Source organism: Tachysurus fulvidraco, chromosome 3 (genome assembly GCF_022655615.1).
Source record: "Tachysurus fulvidraco isolate hzauxx_2018 chromosome 3, HZAU_PFXX_2.0, whole genome shotgun sequence".
NCBI classification, from domain to species: Eukaryota; Metazoa; Chordata; class Actinopteri; order Siluriformes; family Bagridae; genus Tachysurus; species Tachysurus fulvidraco.
Genome location: NC_062520.1, coordinates 22,028,981 through 22,043,730, shown reverse-complemented (window position 1 = coordinate 22,043,730; position 14,750 = coordinate 22,028,981). Strand labels below are relative to the sequence as shown.

At 36.4% G+C, this 14,750-nt stretch overlaps 1 protein-coding gene across 1 annotated transcript; it reads left to right on the top strand.

Annotated features, from left to right (window-relative positions):
- Positions 1-306: 306 nt before the first annotated feature.
- On the top strand, positions 307-14,244 carry abcb5 (ATP-binding cassette, sub-family B (MDR/TAP), member 5). Its single transcript, XM_027149896.2, has 29 exons — positions 307-389; positions 1,625-1,689; positions 1,824-1,938; positions 2,064-2,127; positions 2,219-2,369; positions 3,198-3,279; positions 3,417-3,608; positions 3,757-3,928; positions 4,098-4,222; positions 4,334-4,511; positions 4,625-4,738; positions 4,875-4,985; positions 5,070-5,195; positions 5,296-5,499; positions 5,727-5,897; positions 5,995-6,156; positions 6,255-6,545; positions 6,754-6,903; positions 7,061-7,165; positions 7,266-7,343; positions 7,454-7,537; positions 7,761-7,964; positions 8,229-8,329; positions 8,892-9,032; positions 9,124-9,280; positions 9,431-9,628; positions 9,755-9,961; positions 10,565-10,711; positions 11,888-14,244. The coding sequence occupies exons 2-29, from the start codon at positions 1,647-1,649 to the stop codon at positions 12,083-12,085; spliced, it is 4,071 nt and encodes a 1,356-aa protein (XP_027005697.1). The 5' UTR covers positions 307-389; positions 1,625-1,646; the 3' UTR covers positions 12,086-14,244.
- Positions 14,245-14,750: the final 506 nt, after the last annotated feature.

The following is a 14,750-nucleotide window of genomic DNA, read 5'->3' as shown; positions in this document are numbered from 1 at the left end:
TTAAAACACACACACACACACACACACACACACACACACACACACACACACACACACACACACACACACACACACACACACACACACACACACACACACACACACACACACACACAATTCTACAAATCATTCATTTCATAATAGGAATACCAAGTATGCGTCATGTCAATGTTTTCGCTGTACCATACAGGAGTAAAGATTATGAATCATGAAAAAAAAAATGGTTCTACTGCATTTTTTGACTCATGACATTTAGCACAGTTCTGGAGGTGTGTCCTCTGGGTGTCAACCTACTGTACAGGTACCTTATAAAGCACTTCTTCAAGGAGTCACAAGAAACATTCATGACCTTTATGATGTTTAGTATATTTTTGCGATCACATCACAGGGTGAGTTTTAAAAGTGTATTTATCTTTCTCTTTTCCTTTGTAACAGTATAGTAGTCCTGCTACTACTAATACTACTAATAAAAACTATTAACAGTGGTATTAACCATATTTGCACCAGTTTTTGCTGCTGGATGTATATTTGATTATATGATGTATATTAGCTAATTACTAATCATACTTACTGATCTTTGTAATATGCTCAGGATTACAATTTGTTAATTATTAGCATGTTGGAAGTATGAAATTATGCTTTTTATTACATTTCATGTTGATGAACCGTTAGGACCTCTTATCACTGTTACCAACTTTTATAAACAGCATAATCTCTCTGTTTTATTTATTTTCGTGTTAATAAAACTAAAAATGGATGTTCTCATTTTATTAAAATATACCTTTTGTCATATAATGAGCCGCCAAAAAGATTCAAAAATGTATTCGAAAACCTTGCAGCTAGCAGCACTGACTACCACCTGAGGCAAACAAAATCACGTGCGAAACTGCCTACCGCTAACTGACCAGGCCAATGAACAGGATATACAACAGTATAATAAATCAATAACCTTCCCAATTTCTTCTGTGCAACATATATTTCACTGCACATTTTAGTGAAACTAATATTTAAATAACACACAAGATACACAAATATTATATATATTCTTGTATTTAGAACATGACAGTTTAAGAAACAGGTTCCAAGTTACGAAGTTCAATGTAGTATATTTTTGAAAAATTGAAATTGAAAAAAAAAAAAAAAGTCTGTTACACTTAAAATCACGAGTTATCCGACTTTTGTTCGTTGAACCTTGTTCGTTAACAAAAGAAAAGAAACTAAAGTACTAAAGTACTCTGCAGAAATGTTTGCCTGTATCTCATCTGAACGTCTACAATAAAAACTATTACTCACTCACTCATTTTCTACCGCTTATCCGAACTACCTCGGGTCATGGGGAGCCTGTGCCTATTTCAGGCGTCATCGGGCATCGAGGCAGGATACACCCTGGACGGAGTGCCAACCCATCGCAGTAAAAACTATTAGATGATTTATATAATATGTCAGACTTCTTGTTACATAAGCATGACTATGTTTTCCATGTGCTGCTACCTTTGCGTTAACTAGAGCAAACACAGTGAACAGAATTCTGTAAGGAGAATAAAACAGCTTAGTAACAGTGAAATTGCTGTGTAAATGTATTATTTAATTATTTTTTACTATGTTTATATCTTATACAATGAAGGCATACATATCATCGTGCAACTATGAGAGAGGAACAGAATGCAGAACCTCAACCAGACCGACAGGGTACGTTCATTCCACTCTCAGTTGTTATGCACACTACATGAATAAATTTGTTATAAAAATATCTTGCTCCTGCAGATGTCTGTCCCATTAGACTACTAATTGATTTTAAAAGAACACGCCATTTTCCTTCACAGAGGAGAATCCTGTTGGCCATATCAACTTGGCTTTCACACAGGATGAGAAAACACAGAACGAGAACCCAGAGAGTCCTCCACAGGAAGAGTCCAAATCCAAATCAAAGACCAAGAAGTACATAAAGTTTATGTTTATACTTTAAAAGTCCTTTATGGAACGTTTATTCTTCCTCAAAATGAATATTATAATTATTTTCTCAATATAATAAGCAAGTATCCATTATTACTGTCTTATTAAAGGATGAAGAAAAAAAAGTCTGATAAGCCAAAGGAACCAATAAAAACAGTTGGGCTTTTCCAGCTGGTAAGGGAATATTTGCCACAGATACAGCTATCACTGAATTTTATAAAACATTGAAATGTTTGTGACTGCCTGGGTTCTTTTGTTATTACAGTTTCGTTATGCCACCTGTCCAGAAGTCTTCCTTATGCTGATTGGTCTTCTGTGCGCTGCTGTTCATGGTGCTTCACTGCCCATAATGTGTATTGTGTTTGGACAGATGACTGACAGCTTTGTACAGAGTGGACAAAAGTTCAATTTTACAGGTAGGTAAGATGCACGTTTTACCTTCATTGAAAAAGTGCTTCATCTATGAAGCATGGTCTGTCTTTAACTGTCTGGAAGCACTTACCAATAGGATGTTATTCCTTATGTCTGTTGTTCCTACAGTGGCAGTTAAAGATGTGTGACAAAATAAAAAAAAAATGTGTATACTTTTTGAAATGAGTAATTGAAATGAGTATATTTCAGATTACATTGTATATTACAAAGCTTTGCACAATCAAGTTTATGTTTACAGCTTGGTGACAAATTAAAGATAAACTTTGTAATTTTGTCAATGCTGTGGAACATTTTGATGTATGGATTCTCTTAGAGAGAAGCATCACTGCAAATCAATACAATCTTGTTCATTTTTATCCTATAATAAAACATTTCCCTCCTAAATGAGAAGGATGCTATCATCCGTAGCCATGAAGGCTCACTAAATATTTTGATCAGTGTACGAATTATATAAATCATATGTTATGGCTTTCACAGTCACCTGATAACTAAAATGAGCACCTGAGAGAGATTTTGTAGCAGAGTGTTATACAGCGCTCTTCCTCACCTTCATAAAAACACCAGCTGAGATAATATCTCTTAAAAGCATGCTGTTTATTCTCCAGTACAGTTCAGGACTTGTATTTATGCCAAGCAGTGATGCTCTTCTGGTGGCTTAAGTTGACCCAAAACCTTACTAAATCAGTTTATGTTGTTGTTTTTTTATTTAATTTGTCAACTATTTCTATGTCATTGTCATGTATATTCAGTGTAATTCTATTATAACATTAACAATCATGGAGGTTGCTTACAATTTGCATGAATCTTTACAGGAAACTTCACCTTTAACTTAACGCTGAATCCTTCAGAATGTGTTCCTATACCAGGATTAGACATAGAAGCATCAATGACAACGTGAATAAAATTCATTTACCTTCTATTTTATTAGAATTGACTGTCAATCATTTCTTAATCATGATGACATCAGCAAAAATTCTCTTTTGCTCTCTTTCTCTGGAAGTGAACATCTTTTCTTATTAAATCACACGCAGATATGCTTATTACTTTGTTGCCATTGGGGCTGCAGTGTTGCTTGTTGGAATGTTCCAAGTCACACTATTCGTACTGACGGCCACTAGACAGACCAAGCGGATCAGAGAGAAGTACTTCCATGCGATCCTCCACCAGCCGATGACATGGTTCGACATGCATCCCATTGGAGAACTTAACACTCGACTCACAGAGTAGGTTATGATCAGGCCCACTGTCCATAAACAACGTTGTTTCACACTTTACTGAACATTTCAAAACATTTAGGATTATTGTTTTTTAAAGCTTAGAGTAATGGAACTGCTCACTCAACAATATGACTTTTCTTTCTGACCACAACAGTGACATAAACACAGTCAATGATGGCCTGGGAGACAAGATCTCTATATTTGTGCAGTTCTTCTGCAGATTTATTACAGGATTGGTTATTGGATTTGTTTACGGCTGGAAGTTGACCCTGGTCATTTTGGCAGTGAGCCCACTGCTGGCAGGTTCAGCTGGTGCATGGTCTATGGTGTGTACAGTTTGCTACTGGAAATATTAAGAATATACTTAAAATATTATGAATTTAGAATGTTAAGATAATATTTTTAAGGCTTAATAACCATTTAAAATGTATGTCGATTTCACTAACCTAACAACAGTATTTAAATATTATAATTATGGTTTTTTTTCACACTAAGATTCTTGCAACTCTTACGACTAAAGAGCTGTCAGCCTATGCTAAAGCAGGAGCTGTGGCTGAGGAGATACTTGTGGCCATTAGGACAGTCATTGCATTCAATGGCCAAAACAAAGCTTTGCAAAAGTAAGAACCTATCGCATACAGTATGCTCCTGTGTTCAAAGGCTCAGTGTATGTATATGCTGAAAAAAAAAAAATCCAAAATGACATTTAATGATCATTTTCTTTATTCTAGGTACAGAACTAACTTGGCAGATGCAAAGAGCTTTGGAGTGAAGAAAGCTATTACCACAAATGTGTCACTAGGACTAACACAGTTCTTCATATTAGGAACGTATGCTCTGGCGTTTTGGTATGGCACAAAGCTTTCTGTGGACGAACCAGAAAATTACTCCATTGGAAAAGTCCTCACTGTAAGTTTGGAATGTGCTACAACATGTACCAGCCATTTCTGCTTTACAATGTTCTACTATAAATAAGAATTATATTAAGATGGAGGGTCTAAGATGGTGTTTTTTTTCTCTAGGTCTTTTTCTCAGTGATGATTGGTGCATTCTCTCTGGGTCAGGGAGCTCCCAACTTGGAGAGTGTTGCAAAAGCCCGTGGTGCTGCATATATGATTTACAACACCATTGATATGGTAACTACTTGCTCTTTTTTTATTTAAACCTTTTAATAATCATTTACATTATATGATAAGCTTTGTAAGAAAAGAAACAATTGCGTATCATTTTACATCAATAAGAGACTTACTTAGCTCTTCTTTTCTATCATAGCCTCGTCCCATTGACAGCAGTTCAAAAGAAGGATACAAACCAGACAGTGTTCAAGGTGACATTGAATTTAAAAACATTCACTTCAGTTACCCTTCCAGAAAGGATGTTAAGGTAAATAATGTAACACTGAATAGCTTTCTTATTAAAAAGAGAAGTGCTATTATTCTGCTTTACATGTATCGTGTCCTGTCATAGATCCTGCAGGGAATAAATCTAAAAGTACCCCGTGGAAAGACAATTGCTCTGGTGGGGTCCAGCGGTTGTGGGAAAAGCACCACCATTCAACTGCTGCAACGGTTTTATGATCCAGATCAAGGAGAGGTAAGTATCCTGAAATCAGAGGTCTTGTGAATCTTGGAGATTAAGCATTCAGTCGTCTTTGTTTGGTTATTTGCTCTGATTAGTGCATCCATGCTTGCAGGTCACCCTGGATGGTCGAGATCTCCGCACTCTAAATGTGCGCTGGCTGAGAGAAAACATTGGCATTGTGAGCCAAGAGCCTGTACTCTTTGGCACCACTATTGCAGAGAACATTCGCTATGGTCGTGAGGATGCCACTGAAGAGGACATTGAACGGGCTGTGAGAGAGGCCAATGCTTATGAATTCATCTCCAAACTACCAGAGGTAAGAGTTGAGGGATTCTTTCTCCATGACCCCAATTACATTGTACAGTGTTATAAGGAAACGAGTCAAAACCGGGCAGTTACATGATATTTTGTATTACCAAATAAATCCTGCTTGAGGGGACTCAGGCTTCTATCTATGCTAGCTAATTAGAACTTTATAATACTTATAATAAATAGTTTAATTTAAAGACTATATCAATGTTTTGGCTTGCTTTTCTGAGGCAGAAGCTGAACACCATGGTGGGAGAGCGTGGGGCGCAACTAAGTGGTGGGCAGAAGCAAAGGATTGCCATTGCACGTGCTTTGGTTAAAGACCCCAAAATCCTCTTGCTGGATGAAGCAACATCAGCCCTGGACACACAGAGTGAAGCTATTGTGCAGGCTGCTTTAGATAAAGTAAGACTCCCAAAACTCCACATACCATTTTGAGAGATTTTATTGTATATAATTAATTCAGGTTAAGTCATGACAATTCATGATTTTTGCTTCTCAGGCAAGAGCAGGCCGAACCACCATAGTGATTGCTCACCGGTTGTCCACAATCCGTACTGCTGATCTAATTGCTGGCTTCAATGATGGTCAAGTGGTGGAGCTCGGCACTCACAAGGAGCTTATGAACAAGAAAGGACTCTATTACTCTCTTGTCACACAGCAGGTACTCACACATCTTCCCCTCTGATTAGAGTCACAGTCACTGTGTAAAAGGAACTGTGTTCTTTAATGCTGTCTTTTCTATTTACCTATTTTATATAGTCACAAAAAAGTCCAAACGATGATGATGATGATGATGGTGATGATAATGATGGTGATGATGATGATGATGATGATGGTGAAGATTTTGACGATTTCGATTTTGATGATGATGATGATGATATTGATGGAACGGGAGAAACGTACGAAAATCCTGACAACCTCGTGGAAGTCACAATAGAAAACGGTGGACTTGAGAGAAATTCAATAAGACGCAGCACAACGAGATCATCAAAAAGGAATTCAAAGAGAAAAAAGAAGTCAAAAAAGTCCAAATCTAAGAAAGAGAAGAAGGTACAATCTATAGCACAAGAGCTGTGTTTACAAAGATGGAGCACAGTTTGTTTGTCATGTGCTGGTTTAATTTTCAATATTGTCATACAGACACAGTCAACAAAACGAAATGATTGAATAATGGCCTGCATAATAACTTTAATAATACAGTATTATAATAATAATACAAATTAGTCATACTATTAAAATAAATTCATCTCTTTATCAGGAGAAAGAAAATGTTGCAGATGTCCCTTTCACCAAAATTCTGGCTCTGAACAAACCTGAGTGGCCCTACCTGACAGTGGGTATACTGGCCAGCATTCTGGGAGGAGCTGTCTATCCTTGTGTGGCTATCCTCTTTGCCAAAATCATTGGTGTGAGTAGCTGCCTTTCTTTGTGTTTGCTAATCTTCAACAGATCTGTTGTTTGTATGCATATGACTCATATATAGTGAGTAGACTGATGCAAGGGCACATTATTTTCCATTTTAAAATGTAGCTTCGAATGCATTTTAATGGCTTTTTAATGTATAGGTATTTGCTGAGCCTGATCCTGAAGTGAAGAGACAGAAGACTCTGATGTTTTCCCTTCTGTTTCTCCTGCTTGGAGCTGTGTCGTTTATCACCTATTTCTTACAGGTGCACTTGAACAAAAACCTTATAAATAACGTATTAATAAATAAAACATTATTTCAAACTTGACACATTATCCTGTTATTACTTACTGTTCAAATTCCAGGGCTACACGTTTGGCAAGTCTGGGGAAATTTTAACTATGAGACTGAGGAGTCAAGCATTTAAAGCCATTTTGAGACAGGTATGCCAACATTTTTCTACACTGTATTATATATTACTAGAAGACAAAATGATAAAATCTTGTTATACTCAAAGGAGGCTACTTTGTAAACTTTGTTGACATGTTTATAGGATGTTGGCTGGTTTGATAACCATGACAATGCAGTAGGAGTCCTAACCACTAAACTAGCAACAGACGCATCAATGGTTAAAGGGGTAAGTGATTTGCCATCATAAGGACTCATCATTAAGTTGTTGTAACATTTAAAGTTCCTGGCCTACTATTCAGATATAATAAAAATGTTAAAAATGTGTTTTTCAGTATCTACTATGAGTTAAAAAGTAATAACAGTGAGTAACAAGAGGTCAAGGAGTGACATAGGAAATGTTCATGTGAATATGTTCACTCTCACTATTCCATTCTTAATTTCTCTTGCAGGCAGCAGGATCTAGATTGGGTTTGACCAGCAACACTGTCTGCTCCTTAGGCATTGCTGTGATCATAGCCTTCATTTATTGCTGGCAACTAACCCTTCTTATCCTTTCCTGTGTGCCGTTCCTTATTGGGTCCCATTTTATCCAAATGAGAGCTCTAGGAGGTCATGCTTCCAAAGATCAGAGTGCACTAGAAATGTCTGGCAAGGTACACTATTATATTACTAATATTATTATTATTAGAATAGTAAAACGAATAGACTATGGTTCTTTTTTGCCTCTTAGCGGATGTTGCAACTTTCTGAATAGGATTTTGTATTAAACTAATGTTGCCATTGTATTCTTGAAACCCAATTTCTACCTTCAATCAAATCGAATTTAAAGAAACAGGTTTCTTTTACTGTGAGGTTTCTTATTGCCACTGCAAATAAAACACAACTTTACCTTAATGTTCACTCGTTATGCTCCACAGATATCCACAGAAGCTGTTGAAAACTTTAAGACAGTGGTTGGGTTAACAAGAGAAGACGTCTTCTACAACAAGTTTAATGAGAGCCTCAGTAAACCATATCGGTACAACTTAATTACAGTACTCTTTTCCTTAGTGCAGAACAAAAAAAAAACCTTGACTTACTTGATATATACTGTACAGACAAGTGACAAATTAAAGTGGAAAAAAAAGACTCACAAGGTGTCTTTGGGCCAAGACAGCTTCACTGTGCTGATGTGGTAGCCTAGTGATTAAGGTGTTGGGCTACCAATCAGAAGGTTGTGAGTTCGATTCCTACGTCCACCAAGCTACCACTGCTGGGCCCCTGAGCTAGGCCCTTAACCCTCAATTGCTCATTTGTATAAAAATGTAAGTCGCTCTGGATAAGGGTGTCTTCTAAATGCTGTAAATGTATAGGTACAAATCTCTGTACTGTACTAAAGGGATAAACACCATTCTTCTCAAAGATTTCCTTTCAGTTATTTTGGCTGATGATAGTAATGAAGTTTCAAAATATTCCAACAAGCTGGATTGAAATCTGGTGTCTGTGAACAGACTTAGACTTTTTATTTGTCTCAAGTCTGTATTTTTTAAACATTCATTTAATGACTGGTTTTACAAATTTACATTTACTTTTTTTTTTAGGTCTGCCTTATGTAAAGCACCTATTTATGGACTAACCTTTGCCGTTTCCCAAGCAATTCCTTTCTTCGTTAATGCTGCAGTCTTCCGTTTTGGCGCCTGGCTGATTGCACATTGCTACACTGAATATGAGAATGTTTTCCTGTAAGTACAATTTGGAAAGTATTTCATGTCAACCAGACTTTTGTTGCTGCAGTCTTCAAGCAGAATACTGATTATTAATTTTTTTCAACAGGGTATTTTCTGTTATTGTCTTTGCCGCCATGAGCATTGGCCAGACCTCTTCATTTGCCCCAGACTTTGCCAAAGCTAAAGCTGCAACTGGGAGAATCTTAAAATTACTTGACACAGTCCCTAAGATTGACATCTACAGTGAGGCAGGAGACAAACCAGTAAGTGAAATATCATAGTTGTTGGCCTTTGACTTACTATAACGATCCAAACCCATTATATTCCTTATTTTATTAGTTTATTAGAGCAGCTCAGTGCTGCTACTGTATAGTATTTTATATGGAATGAGTAAGTTCCTGCTCTTTTTTCAGACAAACTTTATGGGAGACGTAGAGTTCTCTGATGTGCACTTCTCGTACCCTACACGTCCAAACACAAAGATTCTGCAAGGCCTAAACATATCGGTGGCTCAAGGACAGACATTGGCACTGGTGGGAGGCAGTGGCTGTGGGAAAAGCACCTCAGTCCAGCTGCTGGAACGGTTCTACGACACTGCCAGTGGGCATGTGGTGAGCTGGGATCATAGAAATACTTTTGTAATATTTACTCACAGAATTAAAGCCATTTTGGTTTTATAAAAGATACTTTACTAGATGTTGCTAACTATTGCATTGCTTATTGCATTTCTTGCTTAGTTAATGGATGGGGTGGAAACTAGGAAGCTGAACCTTGCTTGGCTTCGCTCTCAGCTGGGTCTGGTTTCTCAGGAACCCATCCTGTTCGATTGCACCATTACTGAGAACATACAGTATGGAGACAACAGCCGTGTGGTCAGCCAGGCAGAGATTGAGGAGGCTGCTAAGAACGCTAATATCCATGACTTTATTCTTAGCCTGCCAGAGGTACATTTAAGTGTCGTTTGACGAATGGGAGAGGATGTGTGTGTCTGCATATAAGTGGGCATTTATATAAAAAAGTTATTAAGGAATGTTACCTCTTGAAAATTTCATTAACAATAGTTATTACACACACACACACACACACACACACACACACACACACACACACACACACACACACACACACACACACACACACACACACACACATGAAATTAAGTAAAATATTTATATGTCCTTTTCTATTTTTCAGTTTACATAATAATACTGTATTATAATTCATCATAATGTACATGTAATTATTTGGAATTATTACCTGGCCTAGAACAACCATTAGTAATAAGAAAATTGCATTTAAAGAAATAGAATTAGAAATATTCAGCAATATCTAGCATATTTACATATTTACACTGTTTAGCTCGGTGAAAAAAGTCAATATTTGTTCATATCTAAAGTAAGGTGGGTGAACTAGCAAACATACCTCAAGAGCGCTAGCGAAGAGCCAAGCGAAAAAATCGCAAGTCAACTCTGCATCTGATCGCTCTTTTCCCATTTGTACTTGATTTGTTTTGTTGAATGTGAACAAAATACTCCATATCATTTTAGAAATACAGCACACGTGTGGGAGATAAAGGCGCTCAGTTGTCTGGTGGCCAGAAACAGAGGATAGCGATTGCTCGAGCTTTGGTCCGACAACCTAAAGTGCTGCTACTGGATGAAGCTACATCAGCCTTGGACACAGAGAGTGAAAAGGTTAGTGAGAGGTTCCTGGTTGTCTTTGCCTTTGTCTTTGTTTAATACTGGATTTACAACATATTAAACAACCCGGAAAGGTTTCATGTGAAATGGTTTTAACTGGAAAACAAAAGAAGACAAAACAAAACAAAAAAATGATGTATTATGAAATCAATGCACTTGTACTTTTTTTTGCCTGAACACAAGCTTAAAATAGAAACAATAATCTTCTCAGTTAGCCAGTTAACTAGTCCAACAAAAAACAGTGTAGGGGACAAAACTCCCCAGGCTTCCACAGAATTGTAAACACAAAGAAACATAAAACTACATGTCTGTCTGACACCTACAGTAATGACGCAAACATCCAGACAACATGCTTTACAATGTGTCATCAATCTTCTCACTGGAGAGAATAAAACGTGTATTAAGTTTAGCCAAGATTTAGACTTCCAGTATTTCTTACATCGTACTGTACATGTAAAGAAATCAGTGAATTTGTTTGCCTGGACCTTTAATATTGTGGCATAATCATCATTCATTTTTAATGCCTTCCTCCAGCCCAACTATATGTAAAATATGCAAGAGGAAAGAGTTTTTCAGGTCCTTTGTAATTTATTCTTGCTGAACATGCAGGGTGTTTATGATCTTTTTTTATTCTGTATGGTTACTTTGACTGCATATTTTAATTAACGAAATATCCATAAATAGTTATTTAAGGATAAGAACATAAATAATGTGTGAGAACACTGATATTTACACCAATGACATGTAGGATCTTCGGGAGATTAATGGAGTACTTTAACATATCGTCCTTTTTAACAATTTGCTGGTTTAAGATAATGACTCTTTTCTAACAAAGTATGCACATATACATGACCACAAAGTATATATAAACAAACAGGAACAACACTCTTTTATTGTGTCTTCTAGTCTGAAAAGAAATGATTGAATTTCTTCCTGTTTTGTTGTGCCCATGTTCAGCATTTAATTTCTTCATTGCATCACGCATAAAGTGAGGGTTCACGGCTACACTCATTATTTCTGTTTTCATCTAGCCTACTAGGGGCAATATATTCATAGAAGTTCCAAAAAACTAAACATTTTTATTATTTTTTAAATCATAAGGTTTTTATTAATGCCCAGGAACTCACTCAATTTTTTTTATAATTGTTTCCTCTCTTTGCCTTGATCTAGATTGTGCAAAAAGCTCTGGATAATGCTCGACAAGGCCGCACGTGCATTGTCATCGCTCACCGATTGAGCACTATCCAGAATGCTGACATCATTGCAGTCATTCAGAATGGCAAGGTGGTTGAGAAGGGAACACACAGCCAGCTAATTGCCAAACAAGGAGCGTACTATGACCTTGTAAATGCCCAAGTCTCCCACTAACTGTCACTGTATTTTTATAAGCATCTGTGTCATGCAAAGTCATATGTAGCAGAATCTTAGAGCACAACTCTATTTACAGAGTATTAGTTATTACCATTAGAAAGTAATACATACTTATATCCCTTTGGCAAAAACTACTTATAGTTTATTTATCCTCATAGTACTCATAGTGTATCTAGTGTACACCTCACAAATATAATGTATTTTTATTGAACTATATGTGTACAACAATGAAGTTATAGCTTAAATATGGTCTTAATGTAATCAGAAACACAAATATAATTGGTTTACATGTAACCAAATGTATTTGTTGATTTAACTTTAAATCGACGAATTTAGGTACTTAGGAATAAAGGAATAAATGTACATATAGTACCTTATTTATAACCTACTCATTTAACATTTCTTTGAGATAAAAAGTCTTGTTTTATAAAAGGTATGACAAGGTACATGGCCAAAATTTTGAGGATACCTTCATTATATCACACCCATATGTGGTTCTTCCCCAAATTGTTGTCGCAAAGTTGGAAGCAAATAGACCAGTGGTTCTCAATCTATTAAGATAATGACCCCTAGATTAAGATTGACAAGATCTCATGACCCTCGCTGCCACAGAATACACAAAAATTAAACAAAACTATTTGTTTTAGTCCATTCACATTTTAATAATATTTACCGAAATACATTCAAACTATAATTAAGTATATTTTTTCAAATTAATTTAAGTTTAACTAATATGTACTGTAATAGTGGGAAAAATCTGCTTGCACAAATATGTAGATCTGAATTGGAGCAGTACATCCATTGCCAAATCCTTTACAGTCTTCTGGGCTATTCTTCTGCTACTGCCATCCAAAATTAAGGCAGTGTAGAACTGGAAAATAAAGTTTTTAATGTTCAATCACTGGACAACTCCGGAAAGCAGCTTTCAGATTCAGAAAAAGGTTGTTGTAATCCGTCATACAGCTGTGTTCGTGTCTCCTTTGAGAGAAAAATCTCCACAGTTCCCTGTTCACCGCTCAGCCCATCTTTCCAGCTTTTCCACAAATGCATCAACTTTGTCATTCATTGTCACAATGTTTGTGTTTGGCCCTTGTAATATCAGATTCAACATGTTCAGCCTTTCAAATATACATGCAAACATGTACAACAGGTTTTGAGAACCAATTTGGATGTGACAGATGATGGGCGAATCCCAGATTTGAGTCTTTTAACAATGATTGCACTTTCTCATGCAGTTCATAAAGCTGACTGAGTGCACTTCCTGTTATAACCATCGGTTTTCGGTAAGTTGTGACATGACCTGATAGTCTGCTGATTGCTGGATGAGATTTTATGTGATTTATATGTAATTTTGACTGAATAATTCAGAACACTGTTAAACTAACTATCAAGTGAGGATCAATGTGAGGAGGCACTTCTAAAACCTTGGACTTAAGTCCTTTGTTTTTACCTGCCATTGTAGATGCTCCATGATTTATCCCATGAAATCCTATTTCTACTATTTTGGTGTCCAGCTTGGTGAAAATGTCTGTCCTGTTCCCTCCATTGCTGAGCAGAAGTTCATATCATCATTAAGTTTGCTGTTAAATGAGAACCACTGCAATAGACAATTGTCTATAATGTATTTGTTTGCTGTAGCATTAAGTTTTGGTTTCACTGGAACTAAGGGGTCTATCGCAATCCTATTTCAGTATGACAATGCCCCTGTGTGGATTCTATTAAAACATTTGATATGAACTAGAAGGTGACTGTGCACCACGCTTCCTCAGCCAATATCAGTACCTGACCTCACTAATGCGTCAGAAAATCCCATAGCCACACTCCAAAATCTAATAACAAACCTTCCCAGAAAGGATTTATTTGGAATGGGATGTTCAAAATAAGCATACGTGTATTATGGTACACATTCCTTTGGCCATATATTGTACTTACTTAATGATATTATTTCTTCTGAATATTCTAAACCTGCTGTTTATTCTGTATCTCTGTATAGGATTTTTTCGTAAGTCTGTAAATGTACATAACGATTTGTGACTTTTTATGATTTTTTTTGTTTTGTTTTGTATGCATGATTGTACATATAGGATTAATAGTATTTCATATTGTAAATAAAAAGCAAAATACTGTGAGTTTATAAAGTGGATCACTGGATTTGAGCTTTCATCTGCCATGATTGGAAACAGAATTCAGAAATGTAAAGATTAGAGTTTGTCTCTTATGTGGAGTTATCAGAAGTAAGTAGAGATGTAAATGTAGACAACAGGCCTTAGAGACTGTATTAATAACATACAGACAGTCAGGTGTCCACATACTTTTGGCTATATAGTGTATATCTGAACTGAGTGTGTTCACTTGTGCTAATACCAAATCAATTATGGCTGGGTCTCAATTGGCAACATCCATGGCAACATATGCATGTGACTAATTATTTGATAACAGCTTTTCTTTTGCGCTTTTGCGCATCTACTGATTTTACATTTACATTTACAGCATTTGGCAGATGCCCTTGGTCTCTGTCAATAAATACATCAATACTGGTTCACTAGGCCATGAACTAAAAAATACCATCACTCTGTTAAAAGGTAATTAGAAAAAAAAGAAGAATTAAAAGAAAACCACACAGACCACTTTTAAGCACCAGTTTAAATACTTTGGGAGGAGG

What these genes read in the sequence shown, in the direction of transcription:
- abcb5 (XM_027149896.2), top strand. Translation starts at nt 1,647, where the DNA reads ATGAGAGAGGAACAGAATGCAGAACCTCAACCAGACCGACAGG. An exon ending in TGCAGGCTGCTTTAGATAAA is followed by an intron (nt 5,898 to 5,994) that starts GTAAGACTCCCA and finishes TTTGCTTCTCAG; the next exon opens with GCAAGAGCAGGCCGAACCAC. An exon ending in AGCCTCAGTAAACCATATCG is followed by an intron (nt 8,330 to 8,891) that starts GTACAACTTAAT and finishes TTTTTTTTTTAG; the next exon opens with GTCTGCCTTATGTAAAGCAC.